The sequence below is a fragment of the Emys orbicularis genome, chromosome 9 (assembly GCF_028017835.1).
Source record: "Emys orbicularis isolate rEmyOrb1 chromosome 9, rEmyOrb1.hap1, whole genome shotgun sequence".
In the NCBI taxonomy this organism is placed as follows: Eukaryota; Metazoa; Chordata; order Testudines; family Emydidae; genus Emys; species Emys orbicularis.
Genome location: NC_088691.1, coordinates 47,248,055 through 47,268,328, shown reverse-complemented (window position 1 = coordinate 47,268,328; position 20,274 = coordinate 47,248,055). Strand labels below are relative to the sequence as shown.

The 20,274-nt window shown below is 48.3% G+C and overlaps 1 protein-coding gene across 1 annotated transcript; it reads right to left on the bottom strand.

Moving 5' to 3' along the window:
- Positions 1-15,041: 15,041 nt before the first annotated feature.
- Positions 15,042-15,953, bottom strand: SPRY3 (sprouty RTK signaling antagonist 3). The gene has a single exon (XM_065411282.1). The coding sequence runs from the start codon at positions 15,912-15,914 to the stop codon at positions 15,042-15,044; it is 873 nt and encodes a 290-aa protein (XP_065267354.1). The 5' UTR covers positions 15,915-15,953.
- Between the last annotated feature and the right edge of the window lie 4,321 nt (positions 15,954-20,274).

Sequence of the window (20,274 nt, the reverse complement as noted above, 5' to 3'; positions counted from 1 at the left end):
ACACCGTTGTCTTTATTACTGTTTTCGCGGGAATGTTTTAAACCTGGGACGCAGACTGTGGTGGGGAGCGGGTGTAGTGTACTGATGCAAATGATGCTTCTAAACTCCAGGAATGACAGGATTCGCAGTGGTGGACTGGTTGTTTCAACGGAGCCTGCCAGCCCTCCTGAGCGGGACTGCGTGTATGTGAGGGCTATGTGACTTTATGGCAGGGGGAGGAGGGTTACAGATCCCCTGCTGCGTGGCTCTGTGATCCAGGAAAAGGACCGCTGCATAAGATCTGTAACTGCCCTCCCCCGCCACAAAGTCACAGAGCAACCCCCCCCCCCACATAACATGAAAACCACCTCCCAGAATGACCAGGGTAACTAGTCACTGCACTGTGTATGTGCCCTCCTGCTGGACCTGTCCCCGCCTCTGTACCCAGCTAAAGGTGACTGTCCTGTCCAATTACCAAGCCCCTTCCCCCCCTTCAGACAGACTCTCCTCCAAAAGAACATGATGGAAACAGTAATGAACAGAAACGTATTTTTTATTAACAACCACACAGGAAACTGAGGGGTGAAACTTGGACGGGGGCTTGGGTGAGGCGGGAAGGAAAGGACTTTTCAAATTTTGGGGAATGACAGCCTTCTGGTGCTTGAGCAGTCTGCAGGGGTGGAGTGAGAGTTTTCACGGACTCTGCCGCCCCTCCTTCTTTGGACTTTGGGCAAGGGGGGTATGGGACTTGGTGGCGGGGGAGGGCGGTTACTGATAGACTGCAGCGGGGCTCTGTCCTCCTGCCTCCGTTCCTGCAGAACATCAACAAGGCGCCGGAGCGTGTCCGTTTGCTCCATCAGAAGTCCAAGCAGCGTTTGAGTCGCCTGCTGGTCTTCCTGCCGCCACCTCTCCTCACGTTCCATGTGTGTCCGGTGCATTTGGGACAAATTCTCCCTCCACTGGTTCTGCTGTGCTGCCTGGGCTCGGGAGCAGCCCATTAGTTCTGAGAACATGTCCTCTCGCGTCTTCTTCTTCCTCCGCCTAATGTGCGCTAGCCTCTGGGAGTGTGATGCCAGGCTGGGTTGGGAGACAGTCGCAGATGTGGCTGTGGGAATGAGAAAAAGGTAGTGAATTCCTCCGAAAGATAAATGTAGTTGTGAACAAAGAACATGATCTTTCTCTGTGAACAAGACCATGCACTGCACCTATCACATGCGCACTCAGGACAAGGTCGAATTTTCGGACCTCGCCTTCAGTGCCTGGGGTCTTGCACTGCCGATCTGGGAAGCGGGGCAGGACACCGGAATTTCTGTAGCAGGCAGACATGGTAAGCCGTAGACTTGTGGCTGCTTAAAACTTTAATAGTAGCACTGGCCTCCTTTCACATTGAAAGCAATGCCAGTCTCTGCTGCCAGCAATCGGCCAAGCATGAACTCTGCCCCTGTCCCACCCCCTCGCGGCTGTCCCAGGGAAAGATCCCTGTATGCTGTCCCTCTCCCGCCTCCACCGCGTGGCTGTAAACCGGCGGTTACAGTTCTGTAAAGGAACGGGCAAGCAGTCCCAATACTAACAGTCCCCTACCTAATTCAAAGCAGGTCATCATGAGCGACATCACAATCATGAGGATCTCAGACAGCGATAAAGAAAGGATGCTTCGGGAAAGCCTGCAAAGACCAGGGCCGTATGCCGCCATGCTGTGCAAGGCTATGATCCTGGAGTACTTGAGGATCTCCTGGTGCGGAAACGTCTCCTACTTCGGAGGACCCAATAAGGCCGCTCTCCCCAGGAACCTGATGAACAGGCTTTCCAATTACCTCCAGGAGAGCTTCCTCGAGATGTCCCTGGAGGATTTCAGCTCTATCCCCGGACATATAGACCGGATTTTAATATAGCTGCACTGGCAGGGACTAAAGAGTGGAGCGGCTTGGGCAGCATAATCATGCACAACCGGACACTGTTAGATTTTTTTTAAATAGTTGGGACTGAATAGTTAAGCGCCTAGGGCAAACAAATCATGAAAAACACATTGTTCTTATTGTTAATATTCCAGTTCTGTTAAAAATAAATGTTTAGATGTTTAAAACACTTACTGCTTGATCCTTCCCCTGAATCTGTGTCCGGGTTAAATGCTGGGGACGGTTGGTAGGGGATCTCTGTAAGGGTGATGAAGAGATCCTGGCTGTCGGGGAAATCAGCTTGGTAAGCGCTGTCGACTGCCTCGTCCTCCTCATCTCCTTCCTCATCTTCCCCGTCCACTAACATGTCCGAGGAACCGGCCGTGGACAATATCCCATCCTCAGAGTCCACGGTCAGTGGTGGGGTAGTGGTGGCGGCCGCACCTAGGATGGAATGCAGTGCCTCGTAGAAACGGGATGTGTGGGGCTGGGATCCGGATCGTCCGTTTGCCTCTTTGGTCTTCTGGTAGCCTTGTCTCAGCTCCTTGATTTTCACGTGGCACTGCGTTGCATCCCGGCTGTATCCTCTCTCTGACATGGCTTTAGAGATCTTCTCATAGATCTTTGCATTCCGTCTTTTGGAGCGCAGCTCGGAAAGCACGGACTCATCGCCCCACACAGCGATCAGATCCAAGACTTCCTGATCAGTCCACGCTGGGGCCCTCTTTCTATTCTGGGATTGCACGGCCATCTCTGCTGGAGAGCTCTGCATCGTTGCCAGTGCTGCTGAGCTCGCCACGATGTCCAAACAGGAAATGAGATTCAAACTGCCCAGACAGGAAAAGGAATTCAAATTTTCCCGGGGCTTTTCCTGTGTGGCTGGTCAGAGCATCCGAGCTCGGACTGCTGTCCAGAGCGTCAACAGAGTGGTGCACTGTGGGATAGCTCCCGGAGCTATTAGCGTCGATTTCCATCCACACCAAGCCTAATTCGATATGGCCATGTCGAATTTAGCGCTACTCCCCTCGTTGGGGAGGAGTACAGAAGTCGAATTTAAGAGACCTCTATGTCGAACTAAATAGCCTCGTGGTGTGGACGGGTGCAGGGTTAATTCGATGTAACGGCGCTAAATTCGACATAAACGCCTAGTGTAGACCAGGCCTTAGTTTGCTCCAGCCAGTGCAGCAGGTCATTGGTGGGGACAATTACAATACTAGCAAGATTATAAGAAAAGCTCCTTAAATCTGATGATCTCAAAGCTCTTTGCAAACACTGATGAAGCCTCAGAGTCCTGCTGTAATAGTATCAGTGCAGAGTCAGTGTCAGGATGCCTTGGCTGGGTCAGCTGTTGGAGCTGAACGCTGGATCTCTGGAGCTAAATGCATGAGCTTCTACTGCTCAAGCTAAAACAGCTGCTCCTTCAGTTTGGGGGTAGTCAGTCTCATCAATCTTGCTACGTGGTCTGGCCCCCGGGTGCAGTACCCAGCGCAAAGGGACCTCACTCCCAGTTGGAGCCTTTGGGCACTACCACAGTATACACGTTAGAGGAGGACAAAGAGCCCCATGGCTAATTAAGTATATTATCCGCACTGTAGGGGAAGGGTACCAAGGCACACGGACTTGCTAAGGGCCCCGTGGTGAGCCAGTGGCAGAACCTAGATCTCTGAGGCCCAAATCAGCCACAAGATTTTCCTTGTTCAGGCAACGTTCTCAAAGGCTTCAGAGCAAGGACAGCAGGGTCAGCCCCTCAGAGGAGTGAGGACAAGTATATTTCTTCTTGGCGCTCTCAGATGAAGGACAGGATGGAAAAAATTCAGCTCCCATCTCTCTCCCCACTGCAAGGAGCTCACACCTTCTTCCTCTTCCTTTTCTGCTCCCCACTGATGCCAATGGAGTGCTCCCCCACCTCTCCACCGGTGCCAAAAGGCAGATCTGACCTTCCCTGTCAGACAGCATCTCAGCCCAGATGTTCTTCCAGGCTCAGTGCCTATTCTACACTCTCTGGCTGTGGCAGCTTGCTCCCCAGCATGCAGCGGGGGCAGGACTGCCAACAGGGAGAGACGAGGCAGAAAGACAAGTCATCTGGGTAGATGAGACTATTCCTGGCCAGGGTGAGAAGCAGGTGTCACCGGATGTGCCTAGAAGAGACAATTCAGGCCTCTGGCTTCCAGCCACAGACTTTTCCTCATCTCTGGTACAGCATGCTCTGATTATAGATGGTCTGAGCTTCCCCAAAGCCCCCTGTGTTCAGATCTGGGGTTGGAGCATATCTCCAGCTAAAACCTCTCATGATTAGCCAGTGTCCTAATGGTTAAAGTACCTTTATGTTCACATAAGCAATCTGGCACCTTCTTACCCAGCTGATCCACTCCCTGTGTGTCTTTGAGTCAGAGCTGATTTACTACTGATGAAAGCAAATTCTGACTCCCGTTGGCGGCATTGCCAAGTTAAAACAGCTACAGGAGGGAGACAGGTTGTGAGTCTGCCTGGGATACCATTAACAGAGCTGCCAGCTAAGTGCTGGTGGTGGGATATCTATCACTGCCAGTGACTAGATCAGAGGCAAAAAGGAGTGTGGCTGTGTTTTCAGATTCTTGGTGGAGTTTGTAGCACTGGTAGCTGGAAAAATCATTTAGCTTTTGAAAGGGGCAAATTTGTTCTGGTTTCAGTGAGAGAGACATAAATAGAACCCCCCCAGTGACATTCCTTAATTTTTTAGAGTCATTTTTTCAACTGATAATTTGCACATCAAGAGCCAAAGATCTTGCTGCCACATGCAAAGTCCTTCATCACAGCACCAGCCCAGGAGGGAAGCGAATGGCAGGAAGTAGATTGCCTTGAAGCAGCCCATGTGAGCCTAGGGCTGTGGCTTTAATCTGGAACAACAGCAGCACTTTGAACACACACAGAAAACACTTTGTCATCCTCAGACACTTTCCTAATTCCCAGCAGTGACAGATGCATCTGGAAAGTTAACTGGACTGGAGAACATACATGCAAAGGAAAGGCCCAGACTGATTTCCCCAAACAACGGCAGAGAACTTCTATGTGCGGCCAGGGCCGGTGCAAGGAAGTTTCGCGCCATAGGCGAAACTTCCACCTTGTGCTCCCCCCCCCCCCAGCCCTGCGGCAGCTCCCCGCCCCCCCTCCACCCTGAGGCGCCCCCCCCCCCCCCGCGGCAGCTCCCCCCCCGGCCCGGGGAGCCATGCGGCAGCTCCCCCCCCCGCCCTGAGGCACTCCCCCGCAGCAGCTCCCCACCCCCCGGCCCGGGGATCCATGTGGCAGCTCTGACCCAGGGGTTCCCCTGGGCTGCCGGCGGCGCGCTGACCCAGGGGAACCCCTGGGCAGGCTGCCGGTGGCTCAGACTCCCTCTCCCTCCCAGCGCAGTGGCTGCTGTAAAAAAAAAAAAAAAATGGGGGCGCCGCTTTTTGGCGCCCCCAAATCTTGGTGCCCTAGGCAACCGCCTAGTTGGCCTAAATGGTAGCACCGGCCCTGTGTGCAGCCGTTCAGAACAATTGGATAAGGAGTCTTAATGTATGCATATTACAGTAGTCCCTAGAGACCCCAGCTGAGATCAGGGGCCCATAGCTAGGTGCTGTATGTACATATGGTATTTGACAATGACTTTCCTGAAGAAATTACAACCTAAGTAAACAAGTTCAAGGGTGGAGAACCAGCACCACCAAAATGTTAAGTGTCGAGTCTTAGTTTAGGAGAATAAGACTTGCTTAGTGTGCCTGGGTTCAAAGCCTGGCTCAGCTCAGATTTTTAGATGGGCTGGTGGTGGAGGATAAGGCACCTACTTCTGTTACTTAAAGTCACAGGGTCAAATCCATGTGACAATATCAGAGAGAGTGAAAATCACTGTACAGTTTAATTTTCTATTTGTACCTTCTGGCCTGAAACTCTTTGAATCTATTAAAGTGACTGAACTGAGAATAGGACCCCGGGCATTCCCCGGTTTACCAGCCCACACTGCCTCTGGCTACTGATCGGAATTGAGCCCAGTTTGGTAGTCACTGAATGTACTGTTGGCTGGACCACATGAAATGAATTCAGTGTTGGCCCAGTATCTTTCCTTTATCATGAGGCTTGTGATCTTTGGTGTTTTCCTTAAAGCCCCAGCTCCTGGAGCCAGGTGATTACATGAGAATCTCAGCTTTCATTTGAAAAATAGTAAGTTTCTGGTCATCGTGGTTGGAGAGAAAAGCATGAAAATATGACTCATAAAGACTCAAAAAGGAGAAAGCAAATATAAGTATCCAACATTAATTATTCTTTTAAAATGTCATGAGTTTTAAGACAATCTCATGATTCTGGGGGAGTCTGATGTGTGATTTTTGAACTCTCAAGACTAGCAACACTGAATTGTGATGGCCTCCCATTACCTGTGAGCTAGTGTCCAGTGCTCAGAATGACCATATGTATTGTCACCATCCGGTAGTTACGAACTGAAAGAGCCATGGAGACACAATTCCCTTCTTGCCTGTAGAGGGTGCTTGTCCTCGTCCCTGCCAAAGCAGGATGAGGACACAATTCTGGGGCTTTGTGGATAACTCAGAGGACTTCAAATTTCTGAATGAGATGAGATGAGATGACATGAGCTAGCTAGCTAGATAGATAGATAGATAGATAGTATTTATCTCATCTAATTCAATCTACTTAGCTAGCTATCCTTTAACATTTATCTACAAAATCACTGTGCATAAAATTTGGAGATGACACAAAGACTGGCAGAGTGGTAAATAATGGTGAGGCCAGGGCAGACATACAACGCAATCTGGATTGTTTGGTAAGCTGAGCCTGTTTGAACAAAATGTGTTGTAATACAGCCAATAGCAAAGTTAGCCATCTGGGAACAAGGAAGGCAGGCCATACCTAGAGACTAGAGGACCGTGTTTTGGAAAGCAGTGACTCTAAAAAGGGGTCACAGCAAGTTAACATGAGACCCCAGTAGGATGCTGTGGCAAAAAGAATTAATGTGATTCTTGGATGTATAAGCAGGTTAATGAATAGGAGTAAGTGGGGGTGATTTTACCTCTTTATACAGTATTGGTGATGCTGTAATATTGCATCCAGGTCTGGTGTCCATGTTTTTAAAAGGATGTTGAAAAATTGGAGCAGGTGCAGAAAAGAGCCACAAAAATTATTTGAGGGCTGGAGAAAATGCCTTACAGTGAAAGACTCAAAGAGCAAAAATAAATGTGATAGGTGACTTCATTACAGTGTATAAGTACCTTCACAAGGAAAAGATATTGGGGACTAATAGCTTTTTAACCTAGCAGAACACGAATGTATGGTTGGAAGATGAAGCCAGACAAATTTAAATTAGAGATTAGGCACAGAGCTTTAACATGAGGGTGACTAACCACTGGAATAAACTACAATTGAAGTGGTGGATTGTCCATCTTTTGATATCTTCACATCAAAACTGGATGCCTTTCCAGAAGATGCTTTAGCCAAACACAAGTTATGGGTTGCAATACAAGGGCATCTGGGTGAAATGTACCAAAGGAGATCAGACTACATGATCTAATGGTCCCTTCTAGCCATAAATGCTATGAACTGTGAATCTCTAGTCTACTCTTTCTATCTGTCTAGTCATCCACTCACAGTTGCCAACTTTCACACGGTAAACAAGCACCCCAACTTTCACAATAAGCCAAAAATCAAGCTAATCCCATTTCAAAACAAGGCCAAAACAAGCCAATCCCTAAGAACCCCAACATTCTATGTGTCTAGATCCCCCCAGCATGCAGTCTGGGATTGCGGTGGGCCCTCTGTGCACCCCTGACTCTCTCCCGCCCTTGCCCCTGCTTGCCGGGAGCTGATCAAAAAAAAGAAGCAACAAGCTACAAGCCAAACAAGCAACAAGCTACAAGCCAAGAACTACCCAAAAGCAACTCACAAGCTAATTAAGCCAAAAACAAGCCCAATTTCTGCTTTTTTTTTCATGGGTTTGACACGTCTGCATCCAATCACCATGGTATCTCGTCACTGTGGTATCCACTGTGCCATGAGGTTGCAGAAACAAAAACCTGCCTGGAGCATTTACGCAGCCCATAGGGACTCAGATAAGTTGCAGCCTTTAGGCATGTGATTGTCAGTGTTTCTTGTAAACTGTTATATATCCTTTGAGGTTATAAAATAGCTTAAAACCCCCGAACACTGATGCGCTATCAGTGCCAGCATGAGCAGTACCCACCTCACAGCTCCCTGATAATGCCAGCATGAACTCCAACAGTCAGTGCAGTATACGATAGTGCACAGCCACCGTAGCAGAAGTTCAGGCTTGGGTCTGCATACAGGTGTGAAGCTTGGGTTTCCATTTCAATGTGGACACTCAAGTGTGGGCTTGGAAACTCGAGTCCACAAGCCTGGGTCCCACAGACCCGGGCTTAGTGTGCCATGTAGACCTACCACTAATGTGCCAGCTTGCCCTCTGCCAAGGCAGCAGCAGACTGAGTCATGCCCATGCCCTGCCTCTCCCCACCCCTCCCCCTGAGACAAGAACAAGAGAGGTTTCAAAATTAATATATATATTTTATTGAATAGTTGCTTTCAGTGGCCTGGAAAGCCACCCGTAGAATTACTTCTTTTATTTCAGCAGTGGTTCAGTAACAGTTATTAGCTTGCAAGAGAAGAAAACCAAACAGAAGAGGGTGCTTTAAAATAAATAGGTAGTTTTTTTATCTTTAAAATAAACTTTTCAAATAAATACTTTATTTTTTCATAACTGGTACAAGAGTATTGTCAAAAAACAGTAACAGGGTTATGGCCAGGTATTATACTGTCTAGAAAGGCAAAAGAATCTCAACATGACAATTGGGGGAGGGGCTCTCTTTATACACTGTACAGGATACCATTTGTACCAGATAAACAGAGAGTTAGATGCTTCAGTCCTTGGTACTGGGCTTTCCTTTGAAGTCAAGAGGGAATGAGTCTTCGAAGGAGTTTATGCTACAGACAGCTGGGGTATAAGGAGGCAGCAGAATGTGTGAGGGAGCCTTTGAACAAAGGCTGGGAGATGGGGGAGACAAGAAGGGGGATTGGAGCAGCAGTGTGGGGGAACTGAATGGGCCGCATCCACAAATAACAATGCTCATCACTATTGAGGTCGGGGTTAGCACAGCCTAGGTCTTCAGTGCGCATAGGAACTATGCCCTGATGCTAGGCGAGCAACATAAGCTGCATTCACCACAAATCCCTGAGTTTGCTGTTGACAGGTTCCATCCTACTCCCATTGAAGTTGGCACATGTCTCGCTGCTGACTTCAGTAGCAGTGGGGCCTGGCCCTCTTTCTCCAAACCCAGTTGCATCATGTGCAAAACTTGATTCCCTTTTGGTCAGCACTGATACATTCAGTGGTCTGCATTGTGAAAGGTTTCCTGCAAGGGACTGATTGAAAGAGACTTAGTTCGACTTGGCTCCCATCTATCCAAAGTCTTTCCTGACCGCACTCCACACAAAAATGAAAGATCTTTGGCACCGTTCCCTATCATCGTCTTTCTAGACATGTGCCCTTTGAGCATCTTCTGAAGTAGCTTGTAAGGGGTGGAACAAAGAATCAGTTTCAGGTGGGCCCAGAAATGCAGGCTGGGTTTGATCACAGGCTATCAGTGACAGAAAGCATTTGCTAATGAGCTCTGCACTAGTGTCTAGTGTCTCACACTAAGAAGGACCCCTAAGCAGATTGGAATAAGGCGGTGGACGCTAAATAGTATTGCTTTGCCCACCTGGAATGGAGGCTGGGTACTGTATTTCAACTGCATGTGAGCACCCAGCAGAAATGGACTGTGGATACTTCATGCAGAAGATCCTGAACTAGATTTGCTTGACCACCTGGAATGGGGTATTGAGCACGTCCACTCTCCCTTTTCCCAGGTGTGGAGCTCCCCTGGCTTCTGCAGGCTCCATCAGACTGGAAATGCAACAGTTGCAAGAGGCAGCTAGAGAGATCAGTAACAAAGTGTGTGCTGGGGAGTGGGGAAAATTGTAAATGTGCCATCTGCTTATCTTCAGGCCAGTCTAGCCCTGCAAACTCAGTGGGGTTTATTGCACTAATGCAGTTGTTCTGAAACTGCTGTTTTGTGCTTTTGGCCACCAGTGGGGATAGAAAGAGGTCAGGCCAGTGGGCTTAGGGCAAAGGGTGGGGAGTGAGTGAATCTGAGACTAGCCATCAGCTAGAAGCCCCTTGGAGATACTCTGTTCAAAGGGGTCATGCTTCTGGAATGAGACTAAAGGTGTTTCAGGTGCTGGGCGTGGTGGGGACAAGGATGTGGTTCTTTGTCTCTTAGCCTGCCCTCAGAGTGCTGTGGCAGGAGGGGGCACTTCACATCACTCTGCAGTGCCCCCTTCTGGCCAGTGCAGGAGTGTGGGAGGTGAGCAGCACCTCACCTTCCTGTGAAAAAGAGAGGAGAGCTGCAAGGTGCAAACTTCCAAGTGGTGTTTGGAGCTCATATAAAGAGGGGCATAAGCAAAGCAAGAGGCTATTAAAGGCCTGGCTCTTTTGGGGCCCTTTTGTCTCATGCAAGTTCTGCAACTCACAGGCCAGCTCTGTCTCCCTTTCTAGCAGTGGAATGAGATGGGGAGGCAAGAAGCCACAGCAGATTCCTTTCCTTTCTCTGCTCCAACAGTGGGACCAGACAGGGAGGCAGCTCAGACCCCTGCATCTCCCCCTTTCAGCAGCTTGGAGCCCTACAGGGTCCTTTGACATAAGTCCCTTTTCCCCCATCTAAGTATGCTGTAATGCACTTTGCCTATTCTAATTTCAGCTGGAAAACCTACCCCAACCAGCTTTTATTTTCTGAATGAGATCAGATGCAGAACACCACATGCACTGAGCATAGCTTTCCACATATGGAGCTGTCTAACAATCAAACTCTGGGAATAAGACACAGTAAAATCCCAGGTGCACAGAGAGATCTGGGGAATCCCAGTCAAAGCTCTTACTCTCTGTCACAGGACAACTGTAACTTACATTGGGACACCGAGGTAAATCAAACATAAAACACTAGAGCAACCTGCTGCACACATTTGGAGCCGATCCCATCCCTCCCACTTTGTGGTGGTCCCAGCAGGCACTAGATCCATATCTGATGGTAAACTGCATGTTTTGACAGAAATGAAGAAAGCTCTACCAAGCTGGAGGTCTTGAGAAACTCACAGGGAGACCCAGTTTAAAGATGGGCTACTTGTTATTAATTAACCAATTAGCCCATGTTTACCTTCAGACAGATTTTGGTAAATCCTAGCCTGGTGTTTTCTGTCCTTGTCTAATAAGTAGATTCTCCTGCTGCCCCTCCCCTGGAAGAGGAAATTGATAGTTTTCAATAGAGATGAGGTGAGTCCCAACTAAGGCCCTGGATCCAAACAAATCTGAACTTTGAAGGTGGTACAACTCAGATCCTGAACCTGGTTCTGAATTTCACAACTGACACCAGCAGTGGCCCAACCAAGGCCCTGGTACCGAACAGCCTTGGATCTGATGTTTTGTGACTCAGTCCAATCTCTGGTTTCCACTCAAGTGTTCCATATTTTACAGAATGTATTGCTAAAAAATTGACAAATTACAAAATATTTCTAAAATATTACAAAATAAGCCAGATTTCCTGATCCATAACACCCATGATATGGCACAATGTGCTCTTTAGAGCGGGAACTTTCACACTGGCACAGAAGAAAGAACATGTAAACAGAAATCACCATGACCTGCCACTAATCTTCTGACAATTATTGGAGGTATCTGTGGTGGAATAACAGAAGCATAATGCCCATAGACTCATACTCCATAGGCATGTTGCCTGCACAGGGACTGGAAGATCAGGCCCTTCCTCTCACCAGGCAACTTCTCCAGCACTCTGACGAGTTCACCATTGTGTTTTCATGACATCATGATTCCTCTCCATGGAAACGTTCAAGAAGTCACACCCATTATCAAGTAATTCCATGAGCAAGTGAGAGGAAAAGATGGACCGTGAAGAAAGAAAGGCATTCACTGAATGGACATGCCCACCCCTTTAAAGGAAACCATGAAAAGCAAAGCTGATCAGGGAGGTATGTTTGGTTTTTTCCCCCAATGAAAAGTTACACTGATTTTTCATCAAATAAACCTTTTCTAAATATTTTGGGTTCTTATTTAAATAACAAAAAAGAACATTTTTCCATGAAAAGGGGCTTTTTACATAAAAAATTTCATTTTGTGGAAGAAGTCATTTTCCATTAAAAAAAAATTCTTATGACAGAAAATGTTTGACTAACTCCGGTGACAAGTGAATGGTGCTAGCGAAGAAGTAAGGTGTGTCTCGTTATGGAAGTCCCTCCAATATACGTGTCTCTGTGTACCTTACTCTTTATCTGACAGCAGAAATTGGAATTATAAATCTGACCAATTATTGTCATATATATAAATATGTTTGCAATACATTATATAATTTATGGAACAGAGATGTGGATTGATCATCTATACACACACAGATCCACACACCTCTAGTGGAACTCTCACAGAGAAGACCTGGTGTTTTTCACAGATCACTCTGAAGAGTGTTGCTATCCTTGGAATTGCACATTCTGAAGCATTAAAACAATTCATGACTCTCCTCCTACTTCGCTGTAAGTTGAATTTCACTATAAGTGAGTTACAGTGTGTGTGTGTGTGTGTGTGTGTGTGTGTGTGTGTATCATATGAATGCCACAGCTTGTATAAATGCATTTCCCAGCTTCCAATGGGACAAGCAAACTCCCACAACATGGTTCTGGACTTGGCTGAAAGGGAGGACCCTCACCAATGAGCAAACTTTCATCTAGGGATAGAACTGACTTCTCCTGTCTTCTATACCTACCCTTCCCATTCACCAGCCCACTCAGTACAGAGCCCTGTTAGGAGAGCCTATAAAATACCCCAGATTACCTATAAACCAAGATCTAGGATTAGCATAACAGAGTTGAGATATTCCTTTGGAGTTTGTAAATGTACCAGGAAGCCAAACCTTGCATATGGCACCATTCACAGCAATATCACGAATATTATTATAATAGTCCTAGCCATCGTAACATTATACTTATATATACAAAAATATATCAAAGTAATTCTAAACGAAGAGGAGTCGTCAGTGGATAGGTGTGTGCAACGTCTGTGCCCTAAACGTTGGAGTGCCTTGGAGGAAGTTTTGGGACAGCTCAGGGATTCGTTGCATGTATTTCTCCAGCTCTCGCACATCCTGTAGCCCTCCTGAACCTTTACTCCAATGGAACAGGAAGGTTATTATGCCTTCAGACACCCACACACACGTGCCTCCGAGGACGGATGTGATGGTGGGATATAGCACTGAAGGGTCAATCTGGCTTTCATTCCACAGGCCAAGTTTCTGAAGTCATTGGAGTTGTAACTGAGAGTTTGGCACCATGTTTTTACAGCAGAGATGAGTGAGCCGGAAATTTCAGATTACAATCTGGATCTGAACTTCCTCAAGGACCAGGAACGTTCAGATACAGGGGTTTGGTTTGGCTTATTATAGGTATTGACCATGAACCATCACCCAGATCCAAACCTCCCCATAGTCTGAAGATTTCCAGACCTCTGGATTTGGTTCAGACCCATCTCTAGTTTGCAGAAGGTGTCTCCTGTCTCAGAACACCTGTGTCAACATCAGGCTTGCCTATAGGATGCATAGCTGCGCAGCCAATCCGCTTTTGTGTAGCTTTCTCTCTAACATGTGGAGATGAGTGAGGACGCTGAGGCGCTTTAGCTGGGGAGGGAAGGCTGGCTTCATGCATTACCCATCCCGTTCTGCTTTCTAACACACATCTCCCTTTCCCCACCAGCCCAAAGCTGGAGCCTCAGCTAAGCACCATTTTCAGGCCCAGGGAAGGATGTGATCATTTTTACAGCATCAGCACAAGGAGAGAAGCTGGGGTTCTTAATTGTTTTTAAGGTTCAGCTTTCCTTTTCTTTTATTAAAGTGAATTCAGTGCTGGTGAAAGGTACCAGATTGGCAGCCCCAGAGACTGAAGGACTCTGTTGATCTACTGGTCAGGGCAGAAGGGCAAGCTTCCTACACATTGCCCTACTCATATACCTCTCTCTGACATCCAGAGGTAAGAAGGAAGGCCAGGTTCCATGGCCCACCCAGTTCTTGGCCTCTACACTGAGCCTGCCAACAGGAGTATCACTTGTGGTAGAGGCTTACCACCAATGGATGGACTGAAACCACCAACGCACCACTAAACAGATGGTGTCACCTGTCAGTCACCACCAACCTGGGCTAGAGTCACAGTGACACCTTACAAGTTGTAAGGCTCTGCAAGCAGACCTTTACCACTCCCTCAGGGTATCCAGTCCCCCTGCCCCTCAGCCTGGGATTTAACCTGCTTCATGCTCTTAGCCAAATCTACTTTGAAATACCAATTACTATAGTGAATTCCCCTTGCTGAAGACCCACTGATGTACGAAAGTGGGAGTGGGACTCCTTTCTGTCCACATCACCCTTTCCATGCCAGCATGATCCTTAATCTATCCATGTCCTATTTCCACTGACCAGTGAGCCCCTAAAAACTGGATATTTGGGCTCACTTATTTTCCTTTTTACCTTGAAATTATCGAGAGCTTTATCTCTTGATCTGCTAAGGGGAGGGGAGTAAGGTGTTGCCATTGGTTGGTACACTGCAGTGGCTCATCTCCCTTTGCAGGGACTGGCCTATAGCACAACAGCAAAGAAAACTGAGGAAAAGCCTGTGGGAGGTGCCACTTAGGAAAGCTGCAGAGAGAAAATGGATGAAAGAGACGTGGGTTCTGTGGTCTGGTCCCCAGAGGATTTTAGTGCTTGGACATGTCACCCTTTTGAAACCCATTACAGAAAAACAGCTCCTAAGGCATTCTGAGGTCACAGAATCCTGAGCCAGTTCCCATGTTGAAAGCCCCCTGTTGATCACTAGTGCATTGTCAGCATCGGATTCCCTCTGTCCTAGTCCTTTGCCAAAATGTGCAAACCCCATCACGTTTGGCTTGGGCACAGAAGCACAATTCCTTTGTCTCAAGAACATGCTTCACACTCCCTTTGTGGGGCTTGGTGGCTGGCGGATTGTTCATCTGTTTGCTTTGTGCCCAAAGGGGGTATGCAGCGGAGGGAGGTGAAGGAGAAGAATAGCCAATTCCGCTCCCTGGGAAGGTCATACCGGCTTATCCAGAGTCTTAGGGAAAGGCGTGCCACTGGAGGAGGAGATCTTCCTGCAGACTGTGTTGGTGTGGTTCTGGCAGCGGCAGCCAGGACGTTTCAGACTGTCGTAGCCCTGCTGGCAAAGTTTGAGGCACCCCAGCGTAGGGAAATAGCAGCAGAGGCAGGGCATGAGGAGAGAGAGGAAGCTCATTGCAGCCCAGCGGGCGCAGCAGGACCCCGAGCCGCAGGAGCAGGGGTCATCGGCACAGGTGTCCTCATCGTCAGTGGAGCAGTGGTAGAAGAGACCCTTGACACAGCAGAGGCAAGTCCCATAGTCGATGAGACTCTCTGGGGAGCAGAGGCAGCGCTGGTTGCAGACCCAGCAGGAGGGCAAGCTGCGAGCAGCTGTGCAGCGGGCGCACTTACAACGCCCACACTCCTCGCAGATGAAGAGGTGTCCAGAGTGGAGAGTGGCCTTCTCCACCACACCTTTCAGTGGTTCCTCGGGCTTCAGGTCGCCCACTCTTGGCTGCGTCCTGATGAGGGAGTGACCAGAATGTGAGGGCGTGACCCCGCTCAGCAGCCGCTGGTCCGAGGTGGTGGTGCTGTGAGACACAGAGCTGGCAGTGCTGGAATGACTCAGGTGCTGCTGCAAGGCCGACATCTGGTGGTGGTGGCTGTGGCTCCGGTGCAGGTCCTGGAAGGTGGAAGACACCAGGCAGTCCTGAGACCACTCTTGCTTGTGGGCCTGCTGTGAGAGGGATGGGTTGGACCGAGCTTGCTTGAAGGAGATGGCGGGCCTCTCCACATAGTCATTGCTGGCACGGATGGAGCAGATCTGGTCAATGGAGAGGACTTGTTGGAAGTCCTCAGCAGGCAGATCCATTGTCTCGTCACTGTTGAGTTCAGCCACGCTGGATGAGAGCAACAAGGGCTTGCGGCATCAGGGCACATCGGAAAATCCTAGGGAAGAGGGACAGAGCAGGAGAGAGAGAAAAGACACCTGAATTACAACCGTAACCCCAGCATTGAAACAAACTGGGAAGCAAAGGGTGATGGGAGAGCCATGGACAAGCTACCACAGGAACATAAACACCAGGGAGGGAGAGGAATTATTCCACTGGGCATAACTGGGAGGACTGGACTGGACTGAGTATGAGGACAGGAAGACTTAGTCAGCTTAGTCAGCAATAAGAAACATTTCTCAATGGTGAGGTCTATTGCCCTGTCACAGGGTCACTCAAGCAAAGAGTAATATTTTGATCTTTGCTAGTGCCTCCCAGCTGCAGATCTCAAAGCACTTCGCAAATACTGAGGAGTTAAGTCCCACACCTCCAATGTAGGGAAGTATTGTCCTTGTTTTAGAGAGGTGGCAACTGAGGCCCAGAGATGTGAAGTGACTTCTCCAAGCTACACAGAGAGCCTGGGACAGAGCTGGGAAGAGAATGATGATCTGTCCTGTGGCTTCCACCCCACCCCACCCTTCCCTCGCTTGCACAAAATGCTGAACATACACTTTATGGATAAATCCCACTAGCCAGGGGATGAACAAAATGAGCCAACATCTCAATCTCTGATGTCTTTGATTCAGACTTAGTTTCACATTGGTTTTTGCTGGGGTCTCCAGAGCATTTCCATTCATACCCCATGACTCAAAGATCATGCTTACCTCCTTCATGAGCACTCAGAGAAAAGCATTTTTTTTCTCCATAGTGACAAATGTTCTTGCTAACCAGTTCTGCTCCAGGCCATCAGGGTTTGTCAGAGGATATGCTACCTGCATAGAAGCTGCCAGGATTTTGTTTTCCTGATTCTCACTGCAGCACTGGAAACACATTCTGGCTTTATGCCAAGTGGTCACAGGGATGGGAATGGCCTCCAACCATGCTGTTTAAGGGAGCCTCAAGGTGAGACCAATATTCAGGGGAAGATCCATGGGTGGAAGGTATTTGCCATCTGACTCAGCTTCAGGGATTAATGCTCTCTCATGATGACAGCATTTCTGGACCTGGGTATGGCCTGTAGGGAGACACCTGTGACCATAGAATATGGGCAGTCCTTGGGGAGGAGGAAGAAAAACGTGAACAGGATTTGTGTGCCTATGGATTCTAGTTACAGCCTCATGGCAGGGAGAACCAAAGCGAGATAGTTCTTATAGTGCTGCTGTGTGCAAATTGGGGTACGGGAAGTGACCCAACAACACCTAAGGAGGGAAAGGTAATTGTTTTGTGTCGTACACTAAAAACAACCCCAGCCTCGGTTGCAAATCATTTTAAGTCATGATCTTTTACTGTAGCTATTGGTGGTACCTATCAACAGTATGTATTTTCCATTGACAACTGGGTTGCTGTGTAGTATTTTCTGGCTTTCTTAGGACAATCTGTCCTCATCTTGCAAGTTCTACAGGCAACCATACTCTGCATGGATGTTTTCACAGCCCACAGTTCTGCAGAAGGAAGCTATTTAAATACTGACCCTCTTCACTGGCTTTAGACGTATTCAGCAAACCAGTCTGATGATGGCAGAGGAGACTTGCCTGTAGGCCAGGAACTATGGGTAAAATACTACCCATGCAGTACACAAAGTGGAGAGAAGATTGATTTTCGTTAGCTAGGCTGACCTTGAAAGAACAGACAAGAGCAAAGGCAACTTACTTTGATTGTTAAAGTGAGATCTGTCCTGTCCCTAGTCTCCGGAAGGAAAGAAAAGGCAACCAGTCTGATTTCACTGTATTGTATTGTGCTGCTAAAATCTCTAGTCTGCTTTATGGGAGGAAGGGATTAGGATCAGCTGCTTAAAGAGACTTCAAAGATGCGTCAGGACTGCCTTTGCCCAACAGTGGATTTTCAACATTTCTTAATAAGCGTTGGACAAGTGGTTTCAGTATCTTTATAATGCCTTCTCTCTAGCTACCATCCCACCGGGGGAGGACGGGGGGACACAGGGGAGAAAGGGGGTGCTGTTCTGGCTAATGAGCTAGACCAGGTAGCACTGACAATAAATGTGGGGTTTTCTCAGACAGGTGGTCCCTAGTCAGATGGGCAGCCAGGAATAAGACCAGAAGAAACTAGTTTAAGAGGGAGGGGTGAAGTGGGGGGAAGGGCAATAAGATCCAGCAAATGTCAGGATGAATACAGAATGGCCATGAAATGCACCAGACTCTAACGAGATGTGCTCACCATGTCCACTGTGTAATGGACAGTCTGAATGAGCTTCTCACCAGAAGTGTACATTATTGACTGAATGGGTTCAGAAGGGTACAGAGTCATTAGGTGTAAATAGTAGTCTGAGCTAGTGAGGCACAAGGATGCTGACCATTGGGATGGCTAATTCAAGGGGGTTTCTGTGTGACACCCAACCCAGTATATGGGAGCAAACAGCTGGTCCTAAGGAACCCAAGGTAGGCTTGGATGTCTAGAGAAAGCTGGGTAGGGAAGGCACATGGGTTCATAGGACTTCTATGCTGCACCACTAATGTGTAGGCTGGACAGCTACAGTCCTTGAGACCACGGATTATGAACAACCAGTTGAACTGGTAATACAGTATGTAGGATCACACAGAGTGAACTTGGAGAATAAATTTGGAGAGCACAAGAGCCTGGAGGACAGGCTGAATGAGACGGGACTGAACTTAGGATGGAAGAATCCCATGCACTGCTACAGGCTGGGGACTGACTGGCTAAGTGGTAGTTCTGCTGCATATGAGTCAACAGTGTGCCCTTGTTGCCAAGAAGGCTAACGGCATATTGGGCTGCATTAGTAGGAGCATTGCCAGCAGATTGAGGGAAGTGATTATTCCCCTCTATTCGGCACTGGTGAGGCCACGTCTAAAGTATTGGGTCCAGTTTGGGGCCCCCCACTACAGAAAGGATGTGGACAAATTGGAGAGAGTCCAGCAGAGGGCAACAAAAATTATTAGGGGGCTGGGGCACTTGACTTATGAGGAGATGCTGAGGGAACTGGGGTTATTTAGTCTGCAGAAGAGAAGAGTGGGGGGGAAGGGGTTTGATAGCAGCCTTCAACCATCTGAAGGAGGGTTCCAAAGAGGATGGAGTTAGGCTGTTCTCAGTGGTGGCAGATGACAGGACAAGGGGCAATGGTCTCAAGTTGCACGGGGGGAGGTCTAGGTTGGATATTAGGAAAAACTATTTCACTAAGAGGATGGTGAAGCACTGGAATGGGTTACCTAGGGAGGTGGTGGAATATCCATCCTTAGAGGTTTTTAAGATCCGGCTTGACATAGCCCTGGCTGGGATGATTTACTTGGGGGGTTGGTCCTGCTTTGAGCAGGGGGTTGGACTAGATGGCCTTCTGATGTCTCTTCCAATCTTAATCTTCTATGACCTTCTATGATTCTATGACTTTGTCCAGGGCATGTTAGCAGTACTGCTGCTAATTCCATGGCTGTGTGTCAGTATAGGGCTTGGCCCAGTGGATCACACTCAGGATCTAGAAAGGCACCAGAGGGTAGGATCTGGGTCCCATAGGACACTAGATCCCATGCAGGTAGCATGAGCTAGCTGGAGAGAAACAGGACCCAGAGAGCATAGGGTTTGGAACCAAGACCCAAAAGGTAGGATGTGAGGGTTGAGATGACAGTAAAACCCAGCAGTTTTGAGGGCAGTATGACTGGGTGCTAGGATACAGAACTTGGAAGTTACTATAACCCAAAGGAAAGGACATGGAAACTGAAGAGCACTGGGACCAGCAGAACTAAGATAAAGGACTCAGAAGGCAATGGGACCTGCAGGGCTTGGATACTGGGGCCTGATGGCTAGATTCTGGGACCCAGTGGGCACTAGGATCTTGTGGACAGGACTTTGTACTCAGATGATAGAATTCAGGAACCGGCGAGATCGAGGATCCAGCAGGTTTCAGGACCTGCTGGGGACTGGGATCTGGCAGATAGGATTCAGGATACTCAGACACATTGGAGAGGATTCCAGATCCCTGGGCAGGAGCCACAGCAGAGAAGATTTCAGACCCAATGTGGGCTAGGACCCAGTGACTACAGTACACTTCCAGACCTGCTTGGTCACTGGGACTCAGTGGAGTTGATTCTGGACCTGTTAGAAACTAGCATTCAGTAGCTACAATGCCAAACCCGGTGGGTGCCAGGGCCAAGAGGATGTGATTCAAGGCTTGGTGGAGGCTGGGCTCAGAAGATACAATTCTGGACAGAATGGGCACTAGGACCCAGCAGGGCTCCCGATGCCCAACAGGATAAAAATGGATTGAATGACAAT